This window comes from Oryzias latipes, chromosome 6 (assembly GCF_002234675.1).
Source record: "Oryzias latipes chromosome 6, ASM223467v1".
Classification (NCBI taxonomy): Eukaryota; Metazoa; Chordata; class Actinopteri; order Beloniformes; family Adrianichthyidae; genus Oryzias; species Oryzias latipes.
The window spans coordinates 23,888,660-23,903,140 of NC_019864.2; the positions used below are offsets into that span (position 1 = coordinate 23,888,660).

Sequence of the window (14,481 nt, forward strand, 5' to 3'; positions counted from 1 at the left end):
TGACATTTAGAATGTTTAAGTGGCTTGAAATTTAAAATAGATGGCAGATTAAAAAGATTTTGAAAATTAATTGTGAAAATCGACGTCAATTATTTTTTTAATTACTCTCACGCGGCAGCAGGTTTTTTTTATTATTCTTTATGGACGGTTTAGCTTACTGAAGGACTGCATGGAAAAACCATATAAATCGGATTGTAGAGGATGACGCATCCTTTTTTGATCGTGGAGGAGGTAAAAATCTATGGTTAAGGATTTAGATTTTTATAAGCATATGATACATTTGAGATCATCGCCTAATTTTTTGCCAGCGCTTGCCGCTTTCTTTCACAATGACGGCGAAATTCAGTATATTTGCATGAAAGGAACCCCGTTATCCTGTTGCATCTTCAACTCCAACTGAAAAATCCAACAAACGGGCCTTTTTGTAAATGAACACTTATCGGAGCGACACAGAGTTTCACAGGAAACCGAATTTGAAAATAGTATAATTATCACCAAGGGAATAATGCACGCGCTGAGTTTGATAAATTATATTCTTGTTTTTTCCTGATCCAAATCGTAAATGCACAAAAAATAGGCATATGTTATTGCTTAGATTTTAATGTTATTTGTGGGAATAAATAGGAAAAAAAAATGTTAGAGTTAAACAGCCTCCTGCAAACTCAGCCAGAAGATTTATAGCCGCGCGGGCCGCACATGCGCAACCTGACGATTAATCTGCCAAAGCTTTAATTAGACGGTTATCTTCGCCCCGCCACATACCCCTATTTCCTGTTTTAATTTTTTGAAAGCGAAAAGGCGAATGTGAAATTTGAGTTTTGTCATTTTTGCTCTGAAATTATTTAATTCCCTTTTTGCAAGGGAACACAGCGTGAGGCCGGGCCTCGTTCCTGTCTGCTGTCGAGGTGACGTCATCCACTGCTTCAAAACTTGTGAAAGAAAGAAGGTAAACACATTATTATTATTATTTTTGTATTCTCTTTATTGCATTTATTTTTATATTTTAAGATACTTTATTTTCCTATCAGCAACCTTTATATTGATATATTTGATACGTTTATTACTTGAGCTGATTTAATAATTTTGGAATGATGGCATTGTTTACCACTGCTGATGTTCTGTCTGATTCCTTGATATTGGAATTTGTATGTTAAAGCTATGTTCAATAAAGCTGGAAAAAAAAAGAAAGAAGGTAAACATTCTTAAATTCCAAGCATACCAAGTTGTGTTGAAGTTTTTGTTTTCTTGATCAATTAAAATTTCTAATTATTCGAAATATCATAATCATTTATGCTAATGTGATCTCTTTTATGTTGATATTGTGTGTGTTTGTAAGACTGCTCAGCAGTAATGAATGAGGTACGAGAGTTCTGTCCCTCATCACCTCCTGACTCCACCTCCTCCTCTCTTTACTCACGTGCACACGCACACATGCACGCCCACAGACTGAGAGTGGAGGGAAAAAGGGCTACTCCTCCTCGCTTGTCTTCCTCCATTCACACAGAGCATTCTGAGCAGAGACGCATCTCTCCCCTGAATGGACTCCATATGAGGTGAGACGGTCTGGATGGAAGCAGGAGGTCATTTTCTGTGAAGCGTTTGGTTTTTTCTTTCTGAGAAACGGCAGCGACTTGTCATCATGAACTTTTGTCAGACCTGAGGAGCTCGTGGGGGAAACTGTTGTTGCATCAGATGATCTAGAAGACTCCTGGAACTCAAGAGGCGCTCCCTTTGCTGCTTGTTTTCAAAGGTGGAGAACATCTGAAAAGTTAAAATTGCCTTCTTATTTTCATCTCCACCCCCCTGGACCACAATGGGTTCAGATGTTCGTGACCTGAACTCCCTGCTGCCCCCAGTCCCGGCGGGCCCCAGCCCCGGCTGCCCAGCCCTGCCTGTCAGTACAGCCCCTCAGTGGGCTCCTGTCCTGGACTTCCACCCTGCTGCCTCACCTTACTCCTCCCTGGCCGCACCGCACTCCTTCATCAAACAGGAACCCAGTTGGGGGGCCGCCAGTGACCCACACCACCTTGACTCCGACCCCCACTGTGGCCTCAGCGCCTTCACTGTGCACTTCTCGGGACAGTTCACAGGCACCGGAGCTTGCAGGTATGGAGCAGCATTCGGAGCACCCCCTCCTCCACCCACAGCTCCCAGCCAGCCTCCACCTGTGGCAGCACCACACCACCATCAGCCCCCCAGCAGGATGTTCAGTAACCCACCATATCTGACCAACTGCATGGACACTCAGCCGCCGGCTCGCAACCAGACAGGTATGCATGCAGGAGGGGGGTAGACCCCCTATTTGAAATTGGTGAAACACCAGTATACCCCCCTTTTTAACCCCCAGTTTTTCCCAGTTTAGCCTAATGTGAAAAAGTGGAATTTAGATTTGTCTGATGCGTTCAGTACCTGGATGTTTTTTTTGTTTGTTCCTTTTTTAAGGCCTTCCGCCCTCAAGACGCCTTTCAAAACATCTTTGAGGAGGGGGCTGCGATCAAAGCTCCCTCTTTGTTAATGTTTAAACCCAAAGTGGCCTCAATGCAGGTGATCCTTACGGAAATGAAACTCTGATGGTTTAACTCTGAGTCAGGAGAACTTTTTGCATGAACCAACATTTTCTTTATCAGAGGTGCAATAACACAAGTTTGGTTTGTTTATGTCATGAAGTTAATTTTCAGAGCACGATGATCAACACTCTCAATCTATGTCAAGAAAAAGGGAGTTCAGCATAAAATTTTATTTGTCGTATATTTTTAATAAAATGGTTAAACTCATAATGACAATTAAGGAAAATAATTGAACGTAAGTTGAGGTTTTTCTTTCAGAGAGGCAAATTTTCCACCTGTTCAGATGAAAAAAAGCCAAAGACAAACATTTTAAGATGTAATGTCCCTGACAGATAAACTAATAAATAAATACATGAATAGAATAGACGGTGCCTTCCAAAAAAAGTGAGGAGAGGAGAAAAACTCACAACAGAAACTGTATTTCACTTTAAACCTGTCTAAAAATGATTTTTATTTAACACATTTATTTTTTAAATGTAACCCCTATTTAACACCTTTTTGGTGCAAATATGCACCAAACCATTTTGGCTCCAAAATTACCTTAACTACTTAAAAGCAAAAATTTAAACGATTTTTTTTTTTCAAAGCTGTAAATAAATGTAGGCGTCAAGTAATGGGATTAATGTGCAGCATCAGTGAAAAGTGTCGTCAACATCCACTAAATTTCGTCAGCTGGTTTTTTTTTCTCAAGCAAGATAATGAATCTGTTAGCGATTACCTTGCAGATTAATTAGTAATAACATGCTTATCAAGCAGATGATTTAGGAATAACAGAACTATCAAAGAACTGAGCCGACCTCTAACCTGGTTTATCGGCTCCCTGCTGTGGCTGGACGAGCACAGACAAACAAAATCCACTGCAGGACCCGGGTCGCTCTGTGGGGCTGATATCACAGCGGGGTCACTCAGGGACCGCTCAAGATTAAAATGCGTAACAGTAGTGGCATAATGTTCTGGAATGAAAGAAAATAATGACAAAAATGTTATTTTTGACTACTCTAAAGGGGTTTTCTGTGGGGAATTCCCCTGTTTTTGGGTAGTTGAACACAAACCGGCTTCCCGATTTGTCGCCTCAGAGCCGGACGTCATGGATCAGAATATGCTCATACACATGCACACACACACACACACACGTAGTGTCAGGGGTGAGTGGATGACAAATGGAGATGTTTAATGAGGTTCCCTCTCCTTACCCTCCCGTCTCGACTCACCCACCAAGTCAGAGTAAAGTCAGTGAAAGTGCTGCGTTTAAATTAATGAAGCATGCCTGCCAGAGATAGTGTGATCGTGTGTGTTTGCTCGTGCACGTGAGTGATTTATGAGGGCTTGCAGTGCCCCTAAGGTCAGCTGAAGTCATGAGTCAGGTCTGATCCAGGGCGTCACACAGGTCTCCGTACACAGAGTTGAAAACCTTTTAGGAAGACGCATCAGTGGCAGTGCAATACAAAATAATACTTTTATAAATAGATGAAAAATAGGTATTTGCGCACAGAATAAAAAAAAAAATGCTTGCAAAGAGGATTGGAATTAAAAAGGACAAACAAATGGAAAGTTGCAAAAGCAAACAAAAATTCACAAATCTTAGCATTTTGTTGCATTTTTGGTATAGAAACCCAACCGTTTACTTTAGGACAGTGTGATTCATGAACTCAAACAATATTTGAAGGAGTAGGGTTAGAACCCTCCCGTCTCTGGTGTGCGTAATGACGGCGCCTCTTTTCTGTGTTGCAGGTTACAGCACAGTCGGATTCGATGGAGCCGGTAATTACGGCCACACTCCCACGCACCACAGCTCGCAGTTCTCCGGCCACTCCTTCAAACATGAAGACGCTTTGGCTCAGCAGAACACAATGGGTACGTTGACACACACGTCAGTGAGTCTATCAAGGTGTTTAGCGTGCAAAACCTCAGGTGGAGTCTGTCTATATTCCTGCTTGAGCTGATCCAGGTGAGCGTTTGAAAGATCTAATCGACTCCACATCACTTCACAATAATGTTTAATTAAACTCACTTTTAATTTGGTATAAATGGAATAAAGACAGTTATTTTCCAGATAAGAGTCTCTCATGTTAAATTGTATCTTATTAGTTTGATGTAAGTTATCCAAACATAAGAGAAAAAATTCAAGGAAAGTTTATTTTCTTCTAAATATTTTGAGATTTAAATTGAGGTTGCTTTGTTTTGATCATAAATGAGAATTAAAATTAATTTTGGTAAAAATGCTGTTTAGTATTACAGTGTACAGTCGAGAGAAATTCAAAATTAATCAAGCAAGCAAGAAAACAAAAAAAAAGCTAAAATGGTCAGTTTTCTTTTATTTACAGCACCTTATTCATAAGTAAGTATACCTTTCAGCTTATGTGGATTTTCATGGTTATTTGGTAGCAGGTTTTGTGAATTTAAGCTTTTTTTTCTGGGAAGAAATAAAAAAATAGTGACTGATAGAAATCTGTTCAAAAGAAATGAATGGAATTGCTGATTTTTTTTAAATAAAATAATTTACTATTATATTATGCATTAATGTACCGCTATAAATGTGTGATAGTAGCACCATAAATTACCAAGTATTGATGGTAAAAACATATTTTAAAAATCCCACTATACTATCTTCAGTACAAAAAAAGTCAAAAAAATCTAACTCTAACCCTAATTGCAAAAACCTTAGGTGCCATTTTGCAGCACTTTAAAGTACTTTAATAGTATATATTTGGTTTTTTTTGTTTTACATTGTTGACCACGACTTTACTGTACTTATTATTATTTTTACTAATCTTTTGTTGGCCCAGCTTTTTTTAAATTCAAGTTGAGTTTTGTGGGATCAAGTTTTGTGTTGCTGATATGAGAATAAATTGAGGAGTTTAATACACAAAACTGACTTTCTGCTTCTGTGCTTTTTTAAGTTACTGTTAAAGGTTACTTTTTTCTGCTAATTGGGAATACATCCCTCCATATGTCTTCCCCATTTACGTTCACTTTGCGTCATAAACTTATCCTTGGATAAGTTCCCACCTGATCATTTCTTCATTTAATTTCAGCTGCATTGCAGTTTTTGCACCATTGTTTTCATGTTAAGAATGTAATTGGTGCTATTTTTTGTTTTGTTTTGTGCAAGACTTGCAAAAAAGGAGTGAAGCTCCAAACCTGAATCTATGTGGTTTGTATCTTTAGCATTAATCTGCAGATTTTTACTTTTTTGGGGCTTCAGAACAGAAACATCCAGAGAAGCACCACTCTAATTAGTTTTCATGTCTTGCCATTTTTGTAATTCTTTAGAAAAATAGTCAAACAAATGGACTTATCCAGATTGTGTATTTATAGCTGTTTTCATCCCCAATGATCCCCTTTCACAGCAAACAAATGCTGAAACGTTGTGTACTTGCTCGGCTGTGTGTGCTCCGCTCGCCCATGGGGAGCATCGTGTCTCTTATTCTGACATCTCTGCGCTGGCCTTGCCTGTCGGAGGTATAAATTAGCCACATCCTGACTTCCAAACTCCCCCAGTCCCCTCCTCTGCTTTCATCCACTCTGATCTCTCTGGTCCGTCGTCTGCACATGCTGTTAGTAAATATTCTTTTCTGGCCGTTTGACGAAGGTAAATTTCCAGCTGCAATAACCGGTTTGTAAATACAGGGATGTATTTGTTGAAGGGATTGTGCGTGTATGTTTGACAGGTGAGCAGCAGTATCCTGTGCCTCCTCCGGTGTATGGATGCCACACACCTTCAGACAGCTGCACAAGCAGCCAGGCTCTACTGCTGAGAAACCCCTACAACAGGTACCACACAAACACCAGCACGGCACGTCATCCAGCAACTCTCATCTGCACTAAAATCTATTTTTGTGCAGATGAGAAAAAAGAAAGGGAGCATTTAAAGCTGGAAGCATCTCAGAGACTATTGTTGATTGTTTCTGGTCAAAGAGAGAAGCTGCAGGATGCAGTTCTGAACAGGATGTTCATCTTTAGCATAGTTTTGACTGTATTTTATGGTTTCACACTGTTTCCATTTGGTCGAGCTTTTTGGACTTGTTACACATCTTCAAGAAAATCAGAGATTTGTTACATTTTCATAACTAATAAAAAAAATATATATATATATAGATTTTACCCATAACGCATTTCTGCAACACCATGAGGTCCATGGAGCCACTGAAGGAAGTTGGAAACGGTGACAGGAAGTTCTGAGAAAGAGGATTTAGAAGAAATAATTCCAGTCTCATGAACTGAAGCGAGCTAATTCTATTTATTTTACTCTCTAGTGGATTTCCTGAGTTGTGGAACATTGTGATATTTTGCTCAAGGACAGAAAAGTTGTCCAACTTTTGAACTGCAGAGGTGGAATCTTTTGCACAAATTAGAATCTCCTTTGAAGTTTTTCTGTGACTCTGGTACAGGATGTTCTGGCTCCAAATTAATAACTGTTTGCTGCCCTTTATGGCAGTTTTAATGTATTTTAATTGTTTTTTTTTTAGGAGTAATCATACTTACTGTATCTGCTCAACTTTAAATACAACTAATAAAAAAATGTTAAAAGAAGTGATTGAAGGAAATACAGGAGCCTTAAATCACGTAAGGGCATTTTTCATAGACATTAGAGATATTTCCATTGAGAAACTGCAGTCTGCTGAGAAAAACCGCATGTCTGACCCTGTCGGCCAAATGCTGACTGAAAAACTTTCTGATGCCTCGCTTGCAAAATCTCTGCTTTTTCCATTCTCTCAGGATTCCTGCTTGCTAGAACAAAAACCCATTTATTTAGATATCTGTTAGTAGAAAAGTACCACAAATGTCTCTAATTGTACAAAATGTGAGGACGAGCTTCCACCTTTAAACAGAAAACATTTATTTTGGACTGTAAACCCGATAATTTGTTGGTTGACTGGTGGTTTTATTCAAGCTGCACTGCAAGAATTAAGATTTATAAGATCTTGTAGGTGCAAATATTTATGGAGGCTTGTTTTTTTATATTGGTTTTAAATTATTTTAAAAAGTCTGACATAGACTTTCTTATTTCTGTTTTGTGGTATATTTGCAGCAGCGTTTGTGCATAAATAAAGTTTCCCGTTTCTTCTCTGTTTCTTTGTAAATATCAACACAACCTGATGACCATTTGTTTGTTTTACCACATACTTTTTTCAACCAAAATTGAGTCTTACCCTAAAATTATAAGTGAGCATGTAGGACAAAAAAGTGTTCTGAAAACAATAGTTGTTGGTTTTGGTTATTTTAAGCCTCTTGTCACATTTGTGGGGTAATCCGGGTTTCAATTACCTACTGATAAAATGCCACAACAATGAACATTGAACAGAAGGTATTTGCTGAAATAACTCACATTTTGCCAACTAACAAAAAGCGCACAGCTACAAATTGTATTTTGACAACAATATATTACAAAGATTAACTGAAAAAATGATCTATTCTTTTTGTAAAATTGCACAGTAGTTTCAGAACAGCACTTTCCTCTGATTTCACACTGGACTCCTCTCATTGATAACTGGTTCTTGATTAGGTGGGAAACAAACTTCTTTGGACTTTGTGCATGATTGTGATCATTTTATATTTAACATAGAATGTCAAACATTTTCAAATGCCCAGTTTTGTTGTTTGGTATCTTGTCATGACAACTGGCTAGGTCACTAAAGGAGCCATTTAGGCCAGTTTTTATGGACCAAAATCCAGCGAGAGCCGCAAAATAAGCACATTTTTGTGGCCATTAAACCATTCATCGATAAAATGTAGCTTTTAAATAATACGAATAAATAAATTATAACAGTTTTATTTTTTTATATAGAGTATAAACATTTTAACTTGTTTTACTGTGACAGCAGAGCATACAAGTTTAGTTTAGTTTAGCAATTAGCTATTGAATTCTATGACTTTGTGTTTTTTATGATTCATGTGTATTACACAATTACTGGTATCAAGCCCATTGAGATGACTATTGTTACAAATATTGGGATACATAAATAAAATTGAATTGAATTGAAGTTCCTTTCAAAATAAAATACACCCTGTGTCAAATAAAATACCTTCGCTGCAGCATATTTACTTAAATTAAAGATGCAAGAAAGTAAAGAAAGAAACCTTTTACAATCAGTTATTTGAGTAAAATTATGGTAAAAAGATGAGTTAAAAATGTGTTAAAAATCTAAACACATATTTAAAAACGGAACTAAAAACAAGCTTAAATAACTACAAACCCCATATTTATTCAAATTGTTTGCTTTTTAAACCAAAGAGCCACAATGAAGCGGTGAATGAGAGTCCCATGTGACTCCCGAAGGTCAGGTTGCTGGTCCCTGGACGAGGGGCTTGTGTTCTTTGTGTCTTCATTTTCATGGGATTATCTAACAATCCAACTATTCTTAACACTCTTCAGAAGCTGACTCAAAATATATTAACACAACTCAGAAACTTAACAATCACATATGTACAGTACATAAGCATTTTTTGATCAAAACTTTAGGGACCTCCGCCGTTTAAAAAGAATCTTATTGAAGTACCGAAATGAATTAGATGCTTGTGAAAAAATGAAGTGAGACTTTACAGTTTACTTTATTAATCCTGCAATGGGGAAATTTTTCTTCGCATTTGACCCATCTCCTGAGGGAGCGGTGAGCTGCAGACGAGCTGCGCTTGGGAGATGACAGCTGGCTGGGGAGAACGGGGATTGAACTGCCAACCCTTTAGTTGCTGGATGACCTGCTCTACCGCCTAAGCCACTTGCCGCCTTTAATAAATAAAAATACAATCTAAACATTACGAAAATTAAATTTTAATGTTACATAATTAAAACGTGACTAAAACTTGAGATAAAAGAGAGGATCTACACTGAATAACTTCAAAACTTAAAATAGATTCACTGCAAAAGCTGAGGGTATATTCAGTCTGAATAAACCCATGCGGACCCTGGTCCAGGACCGGGAACATCTCTCTGACCCATCTTTGGCGGTGGTCTCGGTTAGCTTCCAATCAGACTGAGATCTGATTTGTTCAGAGTTTTCTCCTCGGAGCAGAAAAACCGGACCAAAACGGCCACTGTAGCCAATGTAAACAGAGTATGAATTGAGCAACAGATAAGACTCGGACAAATGTAAATCAGCGATTGTTGTGTTATCAGACAGAAAAAAGGATCCAACTTTTATTCGTTAAAACGTTTATTTTAACACAGCTGAAAACACTTCTTACGCTGCTGTCACCCTTACAGCTACCCTGTAGTTCCTTAACAGAATTATCTTAAACCGATGCCATAACATCAGAACGATGAGAATGGAGGCTTATTAAAACAATTTTTAACGTGACACACATTGCTTCTCACTGTTTTCCTGACAATCTATATGTCATAAACACTTAGCGTGCCATCATACCTGACGTGTCCTCGTCACTGCAGTTGCTAGCATCCTCTGAGTTAAAGCACAAACGGCACGCTTCCTTGCCCGTAACCGCCTAGCAGCAGGCCTCTGCTGTACCAATGTAACAAGTAAAAAGTGTTGTTCCCAACGTTCAAAACTGAGAACCAACATATAATGTTTTAATAAGTTAACTGTCCCAAATGATTGTGAAGCACAGCACGTCATTCTGGTGTTGTTTTGACACGCCCTTTTAAGAAAGTAAATAGGCGCTTGTTTCAAGAAAACTGTCTTACTTTCTGTCCTGTAAGAAAAATAATCGTTTTAAGAGTTTTTCAATAGACTACATTTTTTTTCCTTAAAAACATAAAACCGTTTTATTTACCCCACTGGCAAATTTTTGGGCTTATTTAAGGAAATGGTTTAGAAATTTTTTACTTGTTTTTGTAGTGTTGAGGGTAACAGACTGACCTGGAGCAGCTGCGACAAAAAAGAACGGGATCATCATTAAAACAAAGTGAATTAAACCTGAGTGTAGTACAAAACTAAAAAAAATGGACTAAAAAGCGGTTTAAAAGATTGTCATAATTCTTTCTTGGTGAACAAAAACAGATGTTTAAAAAATCCTGATGACTGTTAAGGCGTTTTAGATGTACCGGTATGTTTCCTAAAACATTTGGTTAAAAAAGATGTCACTGATGACTCAAGCTGCAGCTGCAGAGATACCTGTTGTACACAGAACCAATTTGGTAGGAAAAAGAGTGCGGCTGATAATCTCGCAGTAAATGTTCCTCCGTTTGTCTGTGGGAGTAGAACGGCCTCGTTACACAGCACCACGCCCTGCCGGTGGCTCAAACACGTTCTGAAAAGCTCAGTTTTAACCAAGGATACATTTAAGGAAGCATTCTGAATCTGTACATGCGCTGCAGAATGTTTGCTTGTTGTTTTGCCTCTAAATGAAACATTCCTGTCATGCCGCTGATCCAGACTTTTCCGTAAGAACACAAGGTGTGTGTGTGGGATTAAAAAAGAGGGATGGGGTAGACTGTCCTGGCTCTGGCTCTGAGGGTCATCTTTGCCATAAACACAAGTGATATCCTCACTCACTTACAGACACACACACACAAAGCTGGAAAGGCTCATATGAGCAGTCGGTTGTCTAATCTTGTAGCCTGGTACCATCAGGCCTGTATTTACTCTGCAGGCCGTCAGCTCGACCCGCTGGAACAACATGAAGTGAAAACAAGCTGGAGTCCAAATAATCTGCACACAGAGAAAAAGAGACAACTCTGGCTTCTATCAAAGCAGAGAAGTGAAGGACGAGCTTTCAGCTCACTTTTTTGCTTTTCAAATATGTATCTTCTGAGTGTAAACGTCTGAATGCCCAAGAATAATCTCCGCAGCTAGGATTCTCTTCAGTTTTTAGATTGTTAATTTCACAACAGCCTAAATGTTAACCCACATTATTTACAACTTGATTAAAAGAAACATAAACAGTCGATTAAATTCATCTCATGTTTCACAGGTTTGTAAGTTTCTTCAGCTAAATACGAAAATCACAACAAAAATATTAAAACAATTGCCACTTTCTGTTTTGACGATTTAATCTTTTATTCTAATTTTAAGAAATTGGCTGAGATTCAGCAGATGCATAGATCCTGCTAAATTATGGATCAAGGTTAAATTCCTTTGAAATATTTTTCCTTTTGATTCTTGATTTAATTTTAGTTGTTTTTAGTGTACATTTTTAAACCAACCCCTATGTAGCCATTAAAGGAAACACATTCTCCAGCATTTTCTGTTTGGTTTTGGGCTGCTGTTCAGACAGTGTGTGTTTGACTTTAGTTCACATTTTAATTTTGACATCAATTACTAAAGGAAATTGTCTGCTTAATTAGATCAGTTTAAATGAGTTTAAAAAAAAGTTTGCCTGTAACAGAAAAAAGCAACGTTATGAGGATATTTTAACACTTCAAGCTGCCATGGAGAACCATTTGAAATAACCATTCATCACGTTTCAAGTACTGGCAGATATCGGGATGACGATAAATTTCGATTTATTGTGCAAGCTTTACCCACCAACAAGTTTAGCTGCTGTTCTGCTGTGGGTTTTTTTTTTTTTTTTTTTAGCACATCACACCTTACAAAACGTCCCTCTTTTGTTTTGTTAGTCCACAGAATATTTGTCCAAATGTTGTGTGGATAATCCAGTAAGTTTGTCAAACTTGAGTTGTGTCTTTGTGTTGTGTTGGCCAGTCTTTTTCGACAGAGCAAATGCAAACGAGAGTAAACGGTGACATGCTTCCTCTCAGTGCTGCTCTTGCATGATTGTTGTGCAGCTTTATTAGTGTTGTAGTAGAAACTGAACCAGCAGTAGCCCACTTTGACACACATGTTGCTTCATTTGGCTTCAATACTTAAAATTCATCTCCAGCTATATTTAAAGCTGCATAAGCTTCCTTTTTGTTATTTTTTAGCTTCTTTCTTTCATGGATCTTTTTTGACCTTAACGCAAATCCTGAAACTGTTTTCCTCGCTCCTGTTTGGTTTTGATTAAATCTTTATTTTTATACTTTTACCAGTTGGGTTAACATTTCATAGCATTCCTTATGTCATAAGTGAGTTACACACTTTGTCCAAGGTTACTTTGAATGCTGAAAACTGTAAGGATAGATCGAACCTTTAAAAAAAAATCTAAGATTGAATGTAGGAAGCACATGCATTTTTGGAGATTTTTGATATTTCTTAAAATATGTTTTGTCTATCTGACAGAAGATTTTAAAGACTCACTCATATGAAAATTCTGTTTCTGGTGTTTATTTCACATCTATTTTTCTGATGATGGAAGACATATATTAAGAATATTAACCTTTAAAATTGCATTTCTGAGTATTTTCCTATTCAAATTGTTTAAATCGGGAGCAGACAAAAAAGGCAGATTGTAAAAGATTTTATTGGTGACATAGAAAATCCGATGATAGTCCCGCCCTCATGTTAGAGGCAAGTTTCACATAAAATACTACCACTCTGCAGAAACTATGTATTATGAAGGGACACAGAATTTTTGATTTTGGCTAAAAATGGTACAACCATGATATAAAATACCACTGGGAACACATAGATGAAAAGATGATCGGAGTGGGTCTTTAAACTCTTCACCCTTTGTCCTTCATGATCAATATGTGCTTTAGTGTAAATAAATGAAGGAATTGATGCTGCATGGATGGTGTCTTCTAATATGTCAACCCAAAAAACAGACATTTTTCTCCAAATAGATGAAATCTAAATCAATCAGCCACATAAAGAAAGTTGACATGTATTAATGTGAGGAATGTTTATCATTCTTTACTTTAAATCTTGCTCTTGGCTTTCATGCCAGCAAGTAATTCATCAGGAAATGTTCTGGCCGTTGGCATCTGGTACACTGTAAAATAATAGGTGTGTAACGAGCGGTGTACCAGGCACCACATCAACCCTGACCAGACTGCAGGTGGTTAGATAGGGGGCAGAGGTGTGTGTGTGTGTGTGTGTGTGTGGGGGGGGGGGGTTGTTGTAAATCTAGTGTGTGTGTTTTTGTGTGTCAGAAAGAGAGAGTGCAGATGTTTGCATCAATGTGTTGAATCACATGGCAGCTCTGATGAAGGGAGTGGTTTACGATAATTGACTCTTAAGTGGGTTTTGCGGAGCTTTAAGGGAGTTTGTGCGTTTTTTTTATCACTGTGTTTCGGCGGGGAACAACACAGCTAACCCTTTAGCTCAAAACAGCTTCCACCGCACAGCTGATGGGCTTTTCTTCTACATTTTGTCTTTCCTCCACAGCGGAGAAAATTTATATCAAATGACCTCTCAGTTGGAGTGTGTGGCATGGAATCCTGTCAATACACTGGCATCCACCATAAAGAGGTAGGAACTTGCCTGTCACTCTCCTTTAAACAGCAGGAATAAGTCCTGATTATAAAAAGAAGAGAATTGACAGATTATTAAAAAATAAATAAAAAGACGCAGCGATTCTGATGCAAGTTTAGTCAACTCCACAGCTTCAGGGGTGTTACTCTGATGTTAAACGATAGCAGACGTATGAAATCAAAACATCTCTGATGGCAAGCATATCATGAGAGATCCAGGTGGAACAGAAAGAAGCAGGATGTTCCAAACTCAAAACAATTTTGATCAATACGTGGAACTAATACAAGTTTCAGCTCCATTATTCTGTGCATAATCAGCACTTTTTCATACTTTTGCATTTTTCCCGCTTTTACCTTACATACTAGGGATGAACCCAGAACCTAGAACCCAGAAAGGACTGGTTTAGGTCTTGTGACATCCAGGACATTCGCTCCCATCTCAGGAAAAACAAGAAACAAGCAATTACAGTTGTGTTGCTTACCCTCTAAAAGGTAAACTGTGAGCAGGGTTGAAAATGAATTGTTTGTCATTTAAAGGGCCTATATCATCTTAAATCAAATTTTTGAGCTTGGATATGGAAATCCATAAAAATGTTCATTCCTCACGAAAACAAACCGCAAAGTGGTATTTTGGCTACGTTCACACTGCAGGCTGAAACGACC

The 14,481-nt window shown here is 38.0% G+C and overlaps 1 protein-coding gene across 4 annotated transcripts in view; it reads left to right on the forward strand.

Moving 5' to 3' along the window:
• Positions 1–1,477: 1,477 nt before the first annotated feature.
• Positions 1,478–14,481, forward strand: part of wt1 (Wilms' tumor suppressor 1) — a 28,385-nt gene continuing 15,381 nt past the window's right edge. The window contains exons 1-4 of one of the 4 annotated variants that reach the window (XM_011475847.3): positions 1,478–2,270; positions 4,299–4,421; positions 6,239–6,341; positions 13,733–13,816. In XM_011475847.3, coding sequence (XP_011474149.1) covers positions 1,814–2,270; positions 4,299–4,421; positions 6,239–6,341; positions 13,733–13,816 — 767 coding nt within the window. In that variant the 5' untranslated portion in view covers positions 1,478–1,813. 4 annotated transcript variants of the gene reach the window in all.